This window comes from Micromesistius poutassou, assembly GCF_964030765.1.
Source record: "Micromesistius poutassou genome assembly, chromosome: 21".
NCBI lineage: Eukaryota > Metazoa > Chordata > Actinopteri > Gadiformes > Gadidae > Micromesistius > Micromesistius poutassou.
Window position 1 is genome coordinate 3,468,275 of NC_140291.1, and position 16,943 is coordinate 3,485,217.

Sequence of the window (16,943 nt, forward strand, 5' to 3'; positions counted from 1 at the left end):
AGTAATTCCCCTGATCATAGAGCAGAACTGACTGTTCTTTCTTGTTCCCTCCCCTCCCCCTTCTCCCTCCCACCACCCAGACTGCAAAAGCTTTATCTGTGCGAGTTCTGTCTGAAGTACATGAGAAGCAAGAACATTCTCCTGAGACACGCGAAGAAGTGCGGCTGGTTCCACCCACCAGCCAACGAGATCTACCGGAAGGATGACCTCTCGGTGTTTGAGGTCAGCCCCCACCCCACCTTAGCACCTCCCACCGACACCTTCCTGCCAATGAACTGTATGCTGTGTGCGAAGTCCCAACCAATTGGATTCTTGGAGTGGGGCGGGAAGGGGAGGGGAAATACAAGTGTTTGAACAATGTCCGCTCGCTTAGCTTTTTATTGCTGTCTGTCTGATCCCCTCACTCCGCTTAGGTGGATGGAAATGTCAGCAAACTCTTCTGCCAAAACCTCTGCCTGCTGGCCAAGCTTTTCTTGGACCACAAGACTCTGTACTATGATGTGGAGCCCTTCCTCTTCTATATCCTCACCCAGAACGACAACAAAGGCTGTCACCTGGTGGGCTACTTCTCCAAGGTAAGACCTTGTGGAATTGCGCGTGTGTGTCTGTGTGTGTGGATGGATTTATTTTTGATCACGAAACATATCGAGTATCCCCTGCCGAGCATGAAATCAATATCACAAACTCTGCAATGTTAATTTAATGGTTTTCTCCCAGGTTGATGTTTTTTTTTTTTTAGAGGAAAGATTATCACTGCGTGTGTGTGTCTACGCAGCGTTTTGTGTGTGTGTGTGTGTGTGTGTGTGTGTGTGTGTGTGTGTGTGTGTGTGTGTGTGTGTGTGTGTGTGTGTGTGTGTGTGTGTGTGTGTGTGTGTGTGTGTGTGTGTGTGTGTGTGTGTGAACGAGCGCGCGCCGTGCGCGTGTCTCAGACAAGGACAATGGCAGGTGCAGTAAATTGCCAGCTTCAGCAGAGCTCTGACATACTTGATCTGTTTCCCCTTCCCTCAGGAAAAGCTTTGCCAGCAGAAGTACAACGTCTCCTGCATAATGATCATGCCTCAGTACCAAAGGCAAGGATTTGGACGGTTCCTTATCGATTTCAGTAAGTTCTTTAATGCATATAACACGGCACACACACCACCACACACAGCGCCTTTATCTCCCCCCCGCACACACCACCCACCACCACTACCTCCCGCTACTTGATCTTTACCATGGAGATATTTCCTGGGGCAAGGTGCTTTTTGTTTGGATTGGCCAATCAAGAGACTGCCTGTGTAACACTTATGCATTCAGGTTTCACTTGCGATGAGATCCTTTTATTGTGTTTGTGTGTGTGTGGGTGTGTTTAAAGTATGATAAGCATCAGCCATCTTAAGTATGGCCCTCAAGTCCCGGCTCACATTCCCCTGAAGTCTGATGAGGTGTTGAGATGCTTCCGTCTTTCCCGCTCAATTTAATTCAAGGAGTGTCAATATCATGATGACCTGCCAATGCAAAAACAAGTGTGCGTCTGGGTGTTTGGGTGTGTTTGTGTGAGTGCGCACGTGTGTTTTTCAGCCAGTGGATTTCACCAGTTTTGTCAACAGAGGACTTTTATTGGTTCAAGGGTTTTCCTCTTTACTGTGTGTGTGTGTGTGTGTGTGTGTGTGATGAAGAGAGTGAAAAGTGGACGACAGCGAGGGGCGGGCGAGTGGTAATGGAGCATTTGATTTCCTGTTCACTTTGTGTGAGAGAGAGAGCGCGAGAGAGAGACTGTGATATTGAGAGTGTGCTGATAACAAAGACGGGGATTAAGGGAGATTGAGCACAGCTGAGTTTCTGAGCTCTTAGAGGGCTTTATTGGAAAATGTAACACCGGAGCTGGAAGTTGTTTAGATTAAGATTTGTCTGTTAGACTGGTTTTCTCAGGGAGACACACACACACACACACACACACACACACACACACACACACACACACACACACACACACACACACACACACACACACACACACACACACACACACACACACACACACACACACACACACACACACACACACACACACACACACACACACACACAAACGCCGCCTCAGGTAGCCAGAGAGACGGCGAGAAGATATTGGTTACACACTCTGAAGAAAAAAAAAAGTCTCTGCATCTCTTTTTAATGCGTTAACCCCCAGGATTACCAGCATCCCTTTTTGTTGTGTTTATTAATCATAATTAACTCGTGAAAGGACAAAAGGAGAATGGCATTTTTTTTGTTCTAATTGGTTCATTTGAATATTCATTCGTTTTTTTTATGTCTGTTATCATTGGCTCCTTCCTTCCCCCTTCCTCCTCCTCTGCCCACCTAATGAATATTGTCATGATTACTGGAATATCATGTGTTCTGCATCGGGTCATGTGCTTCCTGGTAGTGGGCGCACATTAAAACGCCTTAATTAATTTCCTGCTGCTAATAATGTATGACCCTTGACAGGACTGCTATAAAACTAATTACACACAATACCTTGTAGTACTTTTCGCTTGCCCCTGTTCATTACGCCGCTTAAGTGCAGCCTCTGGTGCGCGTTGACATCCAGCTGCTTTTTCACCCGTTTTCCTCCCTTTATGTTCCCTCGTCTGCTTCTCCTTATTGCCTCCCTCCCCCTCTCCCTTCGCCATCTTTTAATCGCCTTTTGTCTTCCTTGCCAACGAGCAGCGTACCCACGCGACAAAAAGGGTAGAAGGAGCGTGAAGGAGAAGGGAAATGCGTTCGCTTGGCCTCTGTTCAGACCCTAAGCAGACCCGCCTACCTGGGCGGCAGTAGCCCAGGAGATAGACCGGGTTGGCTGGTAACCACAGGGTTGCTGGTTTGATCCCCGGCGCCTCCTAGCGGAGTGTCGACGTGTCCCTGAGCGAGGAACCTAACCCTAACCGCTCCCGACGAGCTGGCTGTCAACCTTGCATGGTTGACTCCGCCGTCGCTGTGTGAATGTGTGCATGAATGGGTGAATGTCAGGCAATATTGTAAAGCGCTTTGGATAAAAGCGTTTTATAAATGCAGTCCATTAACCCTCAAAACTGCGATCCTAGCCCCCATTTCACGTCTTTCACCGTGGCCCTGATATGGACGTCACGAGAGGGGATCCTCATCCTCATCCCCCCCCCCCCCCCGGCTCTTGCCTCCCTTGTTGGACTAAAAAGCCCTCTCTCTCTCTCCTCTCCCCGTTCCAGGTTACCTCCTCACCCGGCAGGAAGGGCAGGCGGGCTCCCCGGAGAAGCCGCTGTCCGATCTGGGTCGCCTGTCCTACCTGGCGTACTGGAAGAGCGTGGTGCTGGAGTACCTCCACGCGCAGCCCTGCCGGCGCGTCAGCGTGCGGGGCATGAGCCGCGCCACCGGCATGTGTCCGCACGACGTGGCCGCCACGCTGCAGCAGCTCCGCATGGTCGACAGGCAGGACGGCAGGTCAGTGTCTCCCCTGCGTCCTCCTCTCACCCCACCTCCTCCTCCTCCTCCTCCTCCTCCTCTTCGTCCCTTCTGGGCCGCGGCCGCGCTGCCATTTCCCAGCTCCGTGTGACTTATCCAGGCCAGTGGGTATTTTTACCCGGCACATCCATTAATTGCGCAGAATATTGACAGAAGTAAGTCAAGCTGTGCCGCCCCTCCCCCCCCCCCCCCCCCCCGCGAGAACGGAGAACGGAGGACGGAGGACGGAAGACACACCTTCCGTCCCCGGGAAGTGTGTGTTATTTTTTTTTAATCGTTGGTTTAAAAAAACAACAACACGCGATCTGTGAACCAAGGGGATGTCGTTGTGGCGACGACGAGGGCGTTTACCGGAATGGTTCTGGGTTCAAATCAAGTGCGCGCGGCGTATCTGTAAGGGGCTGAGCCAGCTCGAACAAGACACCTTCCTTCTCTCTCATGGGACTAGTTCACCTAGCGGCCATGTTGGTGCCACCTCTGCGCTAAACGTCCGCTGGTCCGCACGTCTCGCTCTGTGTGTGTGCTCTCATGAATCTGTAAGTGTGAGAAAGGCGCTATACAAAATAAACGTATTATTATTATTATTATTATTATTATTATGGTCCCGGCTATCGTTTAGGACCGAGATAGCCGCTACCCGGAGAATAAGGCCCATGACTTGGATCTGAAGAGGATCGCTTTGCTTTGACTGACGGCGTCTTCGGGATGACTAAATAGTACAGGCTACGGCCGTTGCGGCTCGTGTATGTAATAATCATGTTGATTGTGTACTCCCCCCCTCCCCACCCAACAGGATCGTGCTGGTCAGGAGGGAGCGTCTGATCCAAAGGCACGTGGACAAGATGAGGTCCCACCCCCGGCTCAACCAGGTGGACCCCGAGGCCCTGCGGTGGACGCCAGTCTCCGCCCACAACGCCGCGCTGTCGGAGGAGGAGCGGGAGGCCGAGATGGACGTGAGTCGCGTGGCCAAACCTCAAATCACATCCCTCGCCCCCTCGATCCGCAACTGAATAATGGATTGTTGCATTTAGATTGTGTGTGTGTATGTGTCTGTGTGTTCCCGTGTGTCCCTTTTTTGATTAGCGGGAGGGGGGGGGGGGGGGGGGGGGTTCAAGGAGCAAAGCGATTAATGGGCAGAGCCTGCTAACAGTCAGCTGGTATTTAATGTTGTGTAAAATTGGCCTAAATCAGTTCACTACATAATTGATGGCACTAAATATTCCATGAAATGCGATCCTTCCACGGTCGCTTAACAGCGGTAGAAAAAAAACGAAAAAAAAACGATGTTTGCTCTCCCTCGTGCAAACATCCAATCAGGAAGCCCGCCTTATTAGCAGGAGGGGAACCTGTGGGGACGTTAACGCCTAACCTCTTTTCCCATTAGCCCCAGCGCTCGTGCGCGTGTGTGTGTGTGTGTGTGTGTGTGTGTGTGTTAGTCTCCCCCACCGCCCTCATGCCCCCTTGCGTTGTGCCCCCCCCCCCCAGGCCGAGCGGCTCGGGGAGCAGTCCAGCTGCTGGGAGAAGGAGGAGCGGGAGAGCCGGGCGCTGGCCCACGGCGCCCGCCCGGCCCCGCCCACCAAGGTCCACTGCAAGGTCCCCGTCCGGACCTACGAGCGCCGGCCCCCCGCGCCCTGGAGCCGGCCCCGCCTCCGCCGCCACGATCCAGAGTACGGCAGCGAGGTGGAGGACGAGGAGGAGGAGGAGGAGGACGAGGACGAGGACGAGAACGATCGCGACGACAACGACGACGAAGACGACGACGAGTCCTCGGATGGCTCGCCGCCCGTCCTGACGAAGGCTCACGCCATGCTGGCGGCCAAGAGAAAGGTGACTTCATCTGTCTGTTCCTGTGGTGCGTCACGCTGCCTGATGCGGCGCCGGCTGCGTTTCCCTCACCTTAGCGGGGGAAGGGGGACGGTAGGAAAAAGGATGAATCGATGGGGTTTGTCAGCTGTCTCCGGTGCGGGGCTGACGCCGTGGCTCTCCCGGAGGGATGGGGAGCGGTGCCACGTTGGCCTTCTATCATCACACATTCCCCCCCCCCCCCCCCATCACGAGTGGGCGGGCTGGGGGGGGGGACTGGTTCGAGACGGAAGGCGCTGGATGAATATTCAGGGGTGGGGGGGGAGAGGGTTGGCAATCCTGCTACCGCTAGCTGTCGGGAATCGATGGGTGTTTGGGGCTGAAGCGTCCTATAGCGCTGTCATTGGTCATGGTTAGGCTGCTGCCCTCTGCTGTGGCGCTCGTGGCTGCAGCTCCCGTGCCGTGCCGTGCGTGTCTCCAGAACACTGCCCCCTGTTGCCGGAACGGCGTCAGCAATCGACCGCTGCTTCTCGGCCAATCAGAGGGCGGAGTTCACTAATGAATTGCACCAGCTGTTAAATAATGGATGTTAATGTAGTGTCTCCAGTAGTGCTTTTACATGTTTTCTTTGTGTTTGTGGTTGGTTCTTAGGGGAATGATGGTGAGCATTCACGGCTCACTGCCCCTAGGAGGCTAGGAGAAAGGGGGAGGGGGGGGGTATATTATGGCTTGCGGTTGTACGTTATTTTGCCTTGTCTCACTTGTGGTTTTCCAGCCCAGTGGTCCAACGTCTGTGGGAAAACTGCAGAAACATGTAGCCTCAAAACGTGTGGTTTCTGCGCCCGTTGACGCCGTTTTCAATTCACGCTGCCGACGTCGTTTCCCCCGTCGATCCGTGCGACGAGAGCACAAGGGGGCGATGTTCTATTTCTGCACCCCGCATCTCATCCCCTGGCTTTGGCTTTGTGTGCTTTGTGTGTATTACAGAGGAGCATGGAGGTGAGGAAGAGGGGACGGAAGCGGAGACGGATAAACAGCAGCGTCACCACGGAGACCATCTCGGAGACCACCGAGGTGCTGAAGGAGCCCTTCGACTACTCTGAGGACGAGCGGCCCATGCCCCTCCTGGAGCGCACGGGCAGGGGCGGCGAGGAGGAGGAGGAGGAGGAGGATGACGAAGAGGAGGAGGAGGAGGAGGAGGAGGAGGAGCCGGAGCCGAGACCCGTAATGCCGGTGAAACGCCACAGAGGCCGGCCGCGACTTGAGAAGAATCTACACAAAGAAAAGCGAGAATGCTGGAATGAAGGTATCTTCATTGTGACACCGGCCCCATTTCCACCACCGATGTTATTGTTTTGGCGGCCCCCTGTGTGTGTGTGTGTGTGTGTGTGTTTGGCGTCAGGGTGTTAACGTGGCGTCGTTCTGTCTCCCGCCCGCTAGGCTCCGAGGCGCTGTCGGCGCGCGCCAACCGGCTGCGACCGGTAAAGCGCAAGAAGGGCTGGCCCAAGGGCGTCAAGCGGGGACCGCCCAAGTGGCGGCTGAAGAACGAGCGCAAGATGGGCTTCAAGCTCAACCTCTACACCCCGCCCGAGACGCCGCTGGAGGTGGAGCCGCACCACCCGCAGGCCGAGGAGCCCAAGGCGGAGCAGCAGCAGCAGCAGCAGCAGCACCTCCTGCTCCTCCCCTTCGCCGAGGAGAGCTGCAGGCCCAGCAGGAGCGCCGGCAGCCCCGCCCCGCCCCCCAGGAGCAGGAGCAGGAGGAGGCGGCGGAGGAGGAGGAGCTTCTCGTCGGAGCCCCAGAGTCCGTCAGTCGACAGCGTGGTGGACAGTCTCCCCGGCAGTCCCGCCGCCGCCGCCGACGACATCGACGACGAGGAAGACGAAGACGACTGTGGTGCGTCGCAGAAGACCCTCTCCTCGCGGGAGGTGTCCCCCGCGGCCTCCCCCGCGGCCTCCCCCGCGCCCTCCTCCTCCACGCCCTCCCTGGCCTGCTCCCCCGCCCGGTCGCCGGAGGCCCTGTCTCCGGGCGCCGCCCCCTCCGCCGCCGCCCCCCTGGCCCCACTCCCCGCGCCGGCTGAGGACAATCTGCAGGACAGCGAGCCAGAGCCGGACTCCCCCGCCCCCAGAGACCCGGACCCCGGCTCCCATGCTGGGCGGACCAGCCTCAGTAGACATGACAACCAGGAGGAGGAGGAAGAGGATGAAGAAGAGGAGGAGGAGGAGGAGGAGGAAGAGGAGGAAGAAGAAGTGGAGGAGGAGGAGGAGGAGGAGGAGCGCAGGACACACGTCGAGGATGTGGACGCAGATGACGAGGACGACTGTCACATTCTGAGCTCCGAGATCGCGAAGGACAAGTCGGGGAGCCCCGGGCCGCCGGCACAGGACGCGCCCGACTGCACGCCGCGTTCCGTTTCTTCGGAACCGAAAGGGGACGGAGAGTCAGAGGAGACGGAGCAGGTTTCCCCGGGGCGGCACAGCGAAGAGGTGCCGCGCCCCGTGGCCGCGGAGGAGGGCGTGCAGGACGCGGCGACGAGAGAGGCGCCCGCTGCTGCGTCAGAGGCCGGAGCGGCGGATCCCGCGGCCGCAGCGTCGTCGCTCCCGGACGCGGCGGCGGCGGTGGCGTGCCCCGAAGCAGCAGCAGCGGCGGCGGTGGTGGAGTCGGACCACGGCGAGGAGTCGGAGTCCGAAGGGGAGAGCAGCCCCGGGCCCAGCCCGGCACGTCCCGACCCCCTCCGGGTCCCTCCGCCGCCGGAGACGCCGCGGCCCGGGCCGGACCCGCCCGCCTGCCCCGAGTTGGACTCTGAGACGGCGCGGGCGGTCCGGTCGCTGACGCGGGAGTCCGAGCGGGAGAGCGCGTTCCAGGACTGCGTGGAGACGCGGGAGGCGTGCCGGAGCATCCAGACGTACGGCCGCGTGGCCCCCAGCCCCCAGCTGACCTCCCTGGACGAGTGCCCCCAGTCGGACCACAGCAGCCCGCTGTCCTCGGCCCCGACCTCGCACCCCAGCCAGTCGGTGCGCTCCGTCAGCAGCCCCGCCGTGTCCCTGCTGGAGAGCGGCTACACGCAGATCAGCCCCGACCACGGCGCCGTGTCGGTGCCCTCGCTGCACAACCTGGAGACCAGTCCCATGATGGACGTGCCGTCGGTGTCGGACCACTCGCAGCAGGTGGTGGACAGCGGCTTCAGCGACCTGGGCAGCATCGAGAGCACCACGGAGAACTACGAGAACCCCAGCAGCTACGACTCCACCATGGGGGGCAGCATCTGCGGCGCAGGCCCCTCCCAGAACAGCTGCTCCTACGGCGGCATGCCGGCCAGCGGGCTGTCGCAGAGCAGCTGCGCCGTCAGCCAGCAAATGGCGGCAGCGGCGGCGGCGGCGGCGGCCAGCCAGGGCGGCGGTGGCTGCGGCGGAGGCATGATCCAGCCCAACGCCCTGAGCTCGCCGCAGCACTGCAACGTCAAGTCGCCGCAGGGCTGCGTGGTGGTGGCGGCGGAGCGGCCGCCCAGCAACAGCCAGCACAGCCAGCGCACCCAGCAGCAGCAGCAGCAGCAGCAGCACGCACAGCTGGCCCAGCAGCTGGCGCAGCAGCACGCGCACGCCCGGCACGCCGCCGCCGCCGCCGCCGCCGTGCACAATCAGCTCAGCCAACACAATCAGCACGGCCCGCACAATCAGCTGGGCCAGCACCCGCAACACAATCCCCTGCACCACCAGCAGCACGCGCACCACCAACACCACCACCACCACCACCTCCACCAGCAGCAGCTCACGCACCCCGCCCACCCCCACCACCACCACAACCACCACCACCTGCAGCAGCACGGCGAGCACGGCCAGCACAATCAGCACGGCCTGCACGGCCAGCACGGCCCGCAGCCGCCGCCGCCACCGCCGCAGCAGGGGGGTATGGCGCAGTGCGGCGGCGGCGTGCCCGCCAACTTCGCCGCCCCCATGCAGCTCACGGACATCCCCGAGTCGGGGGCGTCCAACCTGGCCCTCTACGAGCGCATGAACCAGCAGGGGGAGTACGGCGGCGGGCACTACGCCCAGCCGTCGGGCAACGTCAGCCTGGCGCGGCTGCAGCAGCTCACCAACACGCTCATGGAGCACCCGTTGCCCTTCAGCCACGCGCCCTCCCACACCATCAGCTCCTATGCCAACAGCCCCTCGCTGGCCTCGCAGCACTCGGGCCTGGTGGCGCTGGCGCAGCCCTCGCAGCACCGCGTGCCCGGCAGCCCCCAGGTGCAGGCCACCATGACCCCGCCCCCCAGCCTGGGCTCGCCGGCGTCGGCGTCGGGCATGCTGCTGCAGCAGCAGCAGCAGCAGCAACAGCAGCAGCAGCGCGGCAGCATGGGCTTGTCCTCCTCCATCCCGCCCTCGCAGCGCATCCACACGCAGATGTCCTCCAAGGGCCACCTGGCCATGCGCGCCAAGTCGGCCCCGCTGTCCCACCCCCACCACCAGCTCCACCAACACCCCCACCCGCACCACCCCCACCCCCAGCAGCAGCCCACGCCGCAGCAGCAGCAGCAGCAGCAGCAGCAGCAGCAGCAGTCGCAGCAACAGCAGCAGCAGTCGCAGTCGCAGCAGCAGTCGCAGACGCAGCAGATGTACGCGCGGACGCCGCAGTCGGTCGGCATGCAGGCGCCGTCGTCGCGGACGCTGGCCTCCATGCCGCGCGTCAACATGAGCGTCAACATCATGCCGGCGCCCGCCTACAACGTCAACGCCATCAACATGCCGTCGCTGAACGCCATGAACGGCTACGGCATCAGCCAGCCCATGATCAACGGCGGCTACCACGGCAACCACGCCTACATGAACCACCAGTCGTCCCAGTACTCCATGCAGATGGGCATGATGGGAACGCAGCCATACCACGCGCAGCAGCCCATGCAGGCGCCGCCGCACGGCAACATGGTGTTCACGCACGCCGGTCACCACGGCTACATGAACGCCGGCATGGCCAAGCAGACGCTGAAAGGGCCGTTCGGCCGGCGGTAACACGCACTGACGCCGCGCCGCGATGTGCGACGGTCGTCGGGGCGGGACGGCGGTTTGGTGGACGTTCAGACACACAGACCGGGGCCTTTTTTTTTTATTTTTAGTACTTTTCTGCGGGGTTGAGGCGGGGCGGGGGGGGGGGGCGGGGGAAGGGTTTGATGTTGATGTCGTCGTCGTCGTTTTAATTTTTTTCAGTTATTTTCTTTGCTATCACTTAAAAACCAGCAGCACTTGGAAAGAATGCAAAAAGTCTCATCGAAGAGTTATCTCTTAGCGATACGTATGCTTTTGTTTTTCGTTTTTTTGTTTCTTTTCTTTGTTCCTCCAGATGGGAAGCCTTACATTTAAGATAAACATCTATTTAATTAGCGTCGGTGTCTCGGACGTCTCTCTAAGAGCAGGTTGGGTGGAGAGGCGGAGCGCCTTCTCCCGGGTGGTGTTTGCAGTTGTGTAGCAGCCTCCAGTGAAGCCATTTAATGTGCCTGCTACGAGTGGAGTCGGTGTGTCTGCCTGAACCTAGTCCGTGTACCTGTATAACAGTGCTGACAATTAGTTTGTACTATACTCATGCCTTTGTATATTTAAATTATTGTACTTATTTTGTAAAGTGACAGCTAGCATGCTTCGGTCTCTGTTAGTGACAGTGCATTGAGTAGTACTGTACAGTACAAGTGTTGTGCTAAATAGCAAACCATTTAAATATATCTGGCCTTTTATTAGGTCTCCCTTCGCGGGAGGGAGTGGGGGGGGGGGGGGGCGGGGGGAAGATGAAACTATATTTTGTTAATGCTAATGTAAAAAAAAAATCAAAACAAAAAAAACGATGTAAACTTAGTCCTGTTTTCCGTTTGGTTTGAGAGGTTTTATTGCTATGTATGTATAATTCTGAAGTCTTTTTGTAACAGATCTCCTTAAGGCAGCTTTCTGTTTTCTAAAGCAGACGGATTTCTGTCGAAATAACAAAGCATATCTCAGTGTTTGTACCCTGATGATTCTAAAACATTTCAACGTGTCTAGAGAAGTGTGGCGGGATTAAACAAAAAAACATCTAAATGATTATAACGATGAATAACAATAAAGAAGAATATAAATTTAGTCCAAATATTTTACATAATGCCTTTAAAGTTACATTTTCATTCCATCTGTAGATTTGTTTTCTATCTTTATAAAATGTTGGATTTATATTTTACCGAAGTCTAGAAGATTAGAGCTTGTGAATAGAGCAAACTAAGCTAACAGATTGCATGTAAAACGCAACTTGTACTTGTGTTTTTGTTTCTATTGCTCTTTTGTAGCCTTTGTACCTGTACAGAGTTGCTGGTTGGTTAACGGGGAAATACCTGGCTATGTGCACAGTAAATGGACAGAATGACATTCTTGTATTTATGACTTTTTCTCCTTTGTCAGTCACTCAAATGCTGTACATTTTAGCATAAGAATAAATTATAATTGACCATGAATATGATGCCACTGCAGTTGATTGAACACCCCAAAGTGGTTGAAGGAATGTTGAGTTCTGTACTTGGGCAAGGCATTTTGAATTATTTCTTTTCATTTCCTTTTTGGCAATAGATAAAAATATTTTGGAGTAATAAAGGCAAGCTTCATGTCAATGGCTAATCTACACTGTGATCTTCTACTTGTGACAAGTGTGTGTGTGTGTGTGTGTGTGTGTGTGTGTGTGTGTGTGTGTGTGTGTGTGTGTGTGTGTGTGTGTGTGTGTGTGTGTGTGTGTGTGTGTGTGTGTGTGTGTGTGTGTGTGTGTGTGTGGGCTTGAGCAGTGGTCACTCATGCTAAATGAAAACACTTCACATCAATCACATGTGCTGCACTAGACATAACCATCGCTATCTTCCACTCAGTCTGAAGAGCATTTCCTCTTCTCCTGGAGACTTTCGTCCAGTTCTCTCAGCTGCTTCAGAAAGCCCCAGTTAGGGATGATGCGTCGGCGCTGCTTCACGTGGTCAACCGCGTCCACCACGGTCATGTCGTGGTAGATCATGAGGTAGGCCAGGAAGAGCGTGGCCGAGCGACTCCGACCCATCACACAGTGAACCAGCAGCTTGTCTGTGGGGGACAAAAATCATCTGGACTCATTCTCTCGTGTCGTGGAAGATTCCAATATAAAGAATAATAAGCACGAACTCTGACTGCGATGTCTTGTAGGTTTCCGGTTCCGGTTTCGACCGTGAGAACCCCTTTTGGTTTTACATTTTGCTTCCGTTTATCAAACCTTAATAGTTAAGACCGTGAGAACCACTTGCGGCTCGTGTTTCTTTGCATCCTTCGACGATCGTTTGTCTTTAACGTGACTTCTAAGTCATAAACATACTTTGCCTAATTGGAGATACTCGGTAGTTCTGCCAGTTCGTCTTTCCCTGACCATGCTACATTAAATCAAATACTTTTTTTCTGTCAAGAAGTATAGTAAAAAAAAAAATAATAATCCGTAGATATGGTCGACTGAGGGCCGTCACATTTAGAGCCGTTTCACCTTACTCTCTTACTCTGAGGATCGCGCAGTGCTTCATCTATGAACTTGGCGGCGGGGTAGAAGTACTGGCTGAGGTCGAACCCCACCAGGTCGTCCGCCATCAGGCCGCAGTACACCACGTCCATGTCGTCATAGTACGCCGCCCCCGTGTCCACGGGGGCGCTGTTCCGCGCGCCCTCCGCCGCGTTCAGCACGTGGGTAACCCCCATTCTCCTCAGGTTGGCCTTGCCTCTCGCCGTCTGCCTGGGGAGGGGATTATTTACGAGAGTCATTAGGAGTGCTTTTCTTGTTTTCCCGAAGTTAGTGGTGCTTTTATTTTATGTATTATTGTCTTGCTGCAGCAGTGGCTCACTCGTCTCCGATGTAGACGTTGGGCCAGACCTCATTGACATGAGTGTACACTGCACTCCCACGGTTGAGAATCTTCTCCAGTTCATAGCCCCCGGGTGTGAGATATTCCTCCTTCTGAGCAGATGCCTCCGCTCCCTGCAACGCTGTTGTGCTCCTGCCAGACTTTGACTTGTTAGAAGCCATTTCTCTCAGAATAGCCTTCTTTCACACTTGATGCATTACCTTTGGGAAGGGAAATAACAATTTGCCTTGCCACAGTGCCCCCTTCGCTTCTCTTGATGGCAAACAGTGTTTTCCTCCTACATGCTTTCATTAAGTAGCCTATAAATATATGACTTTCCCTCCCCTGTCGCTAATGTTCCCCGCGTTACGACCCAGACGGTATACCTCTCGACCGGAGAGCCGACGTACTGCGCAGGAAGAGTGTTTAGTTCACAGGTTCAGAGTCCCGACAACATGTCTGGCTGTGCCTCTGCTATCCAAAATGAAGGCAGGTTAGCGTGGCTGAGTTCTGGCAGTTTGTGTAGCTGATGGGTGACAGGCATCGAATGGACGGGATATTTTTAGGGGTTGTAAAGTGTGTTGGGAGGTGGGGGGGGGGGGTTACACCCCTCCTCACCCAATGACCCGTACCCACAAGGCTTCATGCTTGATGCTTGTGTGTATGTGGGGAGGGTGGGGGGAGTCCACCCTGTCCCCACACCATTCCCACTTCTACACACACACATACACACACACACACACACACACTTAATCTGCCCGGCTGGCAGGGAGCCTCGCTTATCCAAACTTCCCAGTTTGCCAGCGGACGTACGCATATTCACTGGAGTGAACAGGGCAACCGGAGCGTCTGCTCACCCATATGAGCCTCTTCTTCAAATCAAATTATTTCGTCCCCTCTTTCTCCCCTCTATCCGCCTGTCTCTCGCCCTCGCTCAGCCACTATCACTAAATCTCTGATACGTCGCTGCTGCAGTCATCAAAGTCCTCCTCTCCCGTCCCCTCTCCCCCCCCCCCCCAACCCCGGATCCCATGGGGGCCCCCCTTCTTCTCGCGGGTAACACTATAAAAAATATAAAATAAAGATGAAGCGAAGCGAGGAGTCTAAATGTGTCAGACTGTTACAGATGAGCTACTCCGTGCGATATGACACATGTCTGTGATTCTCTGTTATGTGATCTGTGCACTCCACGGTGCACAGATCCATTCACTGATCTGAATTAAAGGCCGTCCCCGCCGAAGAGAGGGTTAGTGTATGATGAGCGCGGCGCACGGCGATGGCCGCGTTAGTAGCGGGAAGCTTCGGATAACCGCTAACATGTCAGACCCCGGTTTTCACACCGTCAACCTCCTTTCTTTCCCACCCTCTCATATCTTCATACTCTGCAATCATTCATTCTGACAGTGAAATCATTAGACCTGTGATATCCAATTCCTTTTATTTTGACAGCATCTCTCTCTATCTCCCGCTCTCAGCCCCGGCTGTGTGTGTGTGTGTGTGTGTGTCTGTGTGCGTGTGTGTGTGTGTGTGCATGCGCGTGGGTGCGTACGCTGTAGAGCATTTCTTATTAAGATGGCTCTGCTGTTTCATCTCTGTTCAAAGTCTGACCTGAATCTGTATACACGCTCTGAACCGTGCTGGCATATTTCTGTCAGCTCCTATCAAACCTCTTAAGGCGGCGCGGTCTTAGCGGTTGGAGTGCAAGATTTCAGCAGTTTAGACACTGTGTTTTTGAGCCGAGTGAATAAATAAATGGGGCATTGTTTATTTATAGGCGTCTAGATAGACGCCACGCCGCGCTTCGCAGCCGAACACGTGCCGAACTCTTCAACATGTGATCCCTGCGATGACATACACCCTGGCTACAGACTGGATCCATGTTTCTTGGAATGGTGCCATTGAAATGTGCATCTAATGCTATATGAATACGTGACTCTCTGGCTCTGCGTTTTGATCTCCATCTCCTCCTCCTGCTCCTCCTCCTCCGCCCCCCCCCCCCCTACGTCATCCTCCTCTCCCCAGCCAGGGACGTGTCCAGGTGATGGAGCTGCCGCAGGAAGCCGGCGTTGGGCAGGATGTTCCTGTGGCTGCAGACGGCCTTGATGGCGTCGACCAGGGACAGGCGCTCCCGGATCATGAGGAAGGCGAGGACCAGCGTGGCCGATCGACTGATGCCCCGGGCGCAATGCACCAGCACCGTACCTGAGGTTGGCACACAGGTCAGGGTCAGGGTCAACGTCTGCGTGTGTGTGTGTGTGTGTGTGTGTGTGTGTGTGTGTGTGTGTGTGTGTGTGAAATTGACCTGTGTGTTCCCTTACCTGCGGGGGGGACCACACAGGTCAGGGTCAATGTGTGTGTGTGTGTGTGTGTGTGTGTGTGTGTGTGTGTGTGTTCCCAGGTCAAGGTCAACATGTGTGTGACCCTGGCCTGTCTGTTTCCTTACCTGAGGGCAGGGCACACATTGTCTTATTTACACTTGGGTGTTACGCCTGTTCTCATTGGCTGTTAAATGTCATAACTCATCATAACGAGCAAAATGTTATTTCATCACATCAACATGTAAAGCCCTTGACCATAGAGCTTAACCATCTACAGAATACATAAAAGCGCCTTGGAACTGTGGACCCTCAAAAGACAGTTTTACAGTTCTACAGTTTTTTCTTCCAAAGTCTGTTCTTCAGTACGTGTTATAAAGACGGTTGACTCGTGCCCATGGGCCTACCATTTTGGGCCAGGGCGTCGTGGATGAATTCAGCGGCGGGGCGGAAGAAGGGGCTGAGGTCGAAGGTTTTGTGGTCCGCCGCTTCCACCCCATAATAGACGATGTCGGTGTCGTCATAGAAACACGCCCCGGTGTCAATGTGCTGGGGCCCATCCGCGGCGTTCAGCACATGGGTCACCCCCAAGGTCCCCAGGAGCCCCTTATCCTTGGCGGTAGCGCTGAAAACAGCCAACACCGCAAAATAAGAGGTTTAAATTTCAAAATAAAAGTTGTGTAATATGGATGCGAGTGGTATATTCATTTGCTGAGGGTTTATTCATTGATGTTGGGTTCACTACACAGGATCGCCTTAGTTAATCGCCATATTGCCGCTGACGTGGATGTGTCAGATGTCCCACTTACACATCTCCGATGTAGAGGCCTGGCCAGACCTGGTTGGCGGGGCTGGGGGGGCGTCTGTTCTTCAGCAGAAGGCCCAGCAGATCGTGGGTTTGAGGTGTCTCGTATCCTGGCTCCTCCTCTTGGCTCATGACAGGCTCCCTTCAAAACGAATGGATATCGAGACCGTTCTGAAGCTAGCCGTATTGTGTTTCACCGATAAGGATAATATACTCAAACCATTGGATTACTCACCTGAAGAAAAGTGCTTTATTTTTTCCAAGCAAATGAGTTTCGACAATTGAAAAAAAAGAAAAGATTTTTCTTTTTCCTGTAATTTGGTGTCCTTCTGTAAAAAAAACACTTGACGGTTCGCTATGTTAAGGTAAATTCCTCCTACAAAAAAACCCTGCTTTGACTTTAACAATGAAACTTAGTTACCACTTGCCGATTTGTTTTTACAAGGGAGCGAGCAGAGATGAAGGTTGCTCAAAGGCAGAGTGCTGGCCTGTCTGAAGGGGACAGCTGCACCTCCATATGCAGGGGTGAGCGGGGGTGGGGTGGCTGGGGGGAGAGCAAGCTATTTTTTCCACACTTGACTGTGACACAAGCCAGAGTGCATGTGTTGTGACAACTCACGACTCGGTACCGGTGTTTCCAGATGTCTGACTATATATAGTAACGCGCTTTCACTGTCCAGTATCAAGCACTTTAATTACCCGGCACATT

At 55.1% G+C, this 16,943-nt stretch overlaps 2 protein-coding genes and 1 pseudogene across 3 annotated transcripts in view; 1 reads left to right on the forward strand and 2 right to left on the reverse strand.

Moving 5' to 3' along the window:
• The window catches only part of kat6b (K(lysine) acetyltransferase 6B), a 21,011-nt gene extending 9,293 nt beyond the window's left edge, over positions 1-11,718 (forward strand). The window contains exons 4-11 of the mRNA XM_084485554.1: positions 81-222; positions 414-575; positions 1,009-1,102; positions 3,210-3,441; positions 4,256-4,415; positions 4,948-5,289; positions 6,253-6,571; positions 6,706-11,718. Of these exons, the coding sequence (XP_084341680.1) occupies positions 81-222; positions 414-575; positions 1,009-1,102; positions 3,210-3,441; positions 4,256-4,415; positions 4,948-5,289; positions 6,253-6,571; positions 6,706-10,268 (5,014 nt within the window). The 3' untranslated portion in view covers positions 10,269-11,718. The remainder of the gene's footprint in view (positions 1-80; positions 223-413; positions 576-1,008; positions 1,103-3,209; positions 3,442-4,255; positions 4,416-4,947; positions 5,290-6,252; positions 6,572-6,705) is intronic.
• Positions 11,719-11,918: 200 nt separating this feature from the next.
• Positions 11,919-13,647, reverse strand: dusp29 (dual specificity phosphatase 29). Its single transcript, XM_084485732.1, has 3 exons — positions 13,115-13,647; positions 12,776-13,005; positions 11,919-12,335 (listed from the first exon to the last, which is right to left on the reverse strand). The coding sequence occupies exons 1-3, from the start codon at positions 13,294-13,296 to the stop codon at positions 12,127-12,129; spliced, it is 621 nt and encodes a 206-aa protein (XP_084341858.1). The 5' UTR covers positions 13,297-13,647; the 3' UTR covers positions 11,919-12,126.
• A 1,466-nt stretch (positions 13,648-15,113) lies between these two features.
• Positions 15,114-16,707, reverse strand: LOC311366768 (dual specificity phosphatase 29 pseudogene; annotated as a pseudogene). Its single transcript, XR_014684221.1, has 4 exons — positions 16,470-16,707; positions 16,239-16,376; positions 15,837-16,054; positions 15,114-15,316 (listed from the first exon to the last, which is right to left on the reverse strand). The product of XR_014684221.1 is annotated as a dual specificity phosphatase 29 pseudogene (transcript).
• Between the last annotated feature and the right edge of the window lie 236 nt (positions 16,708-16,943).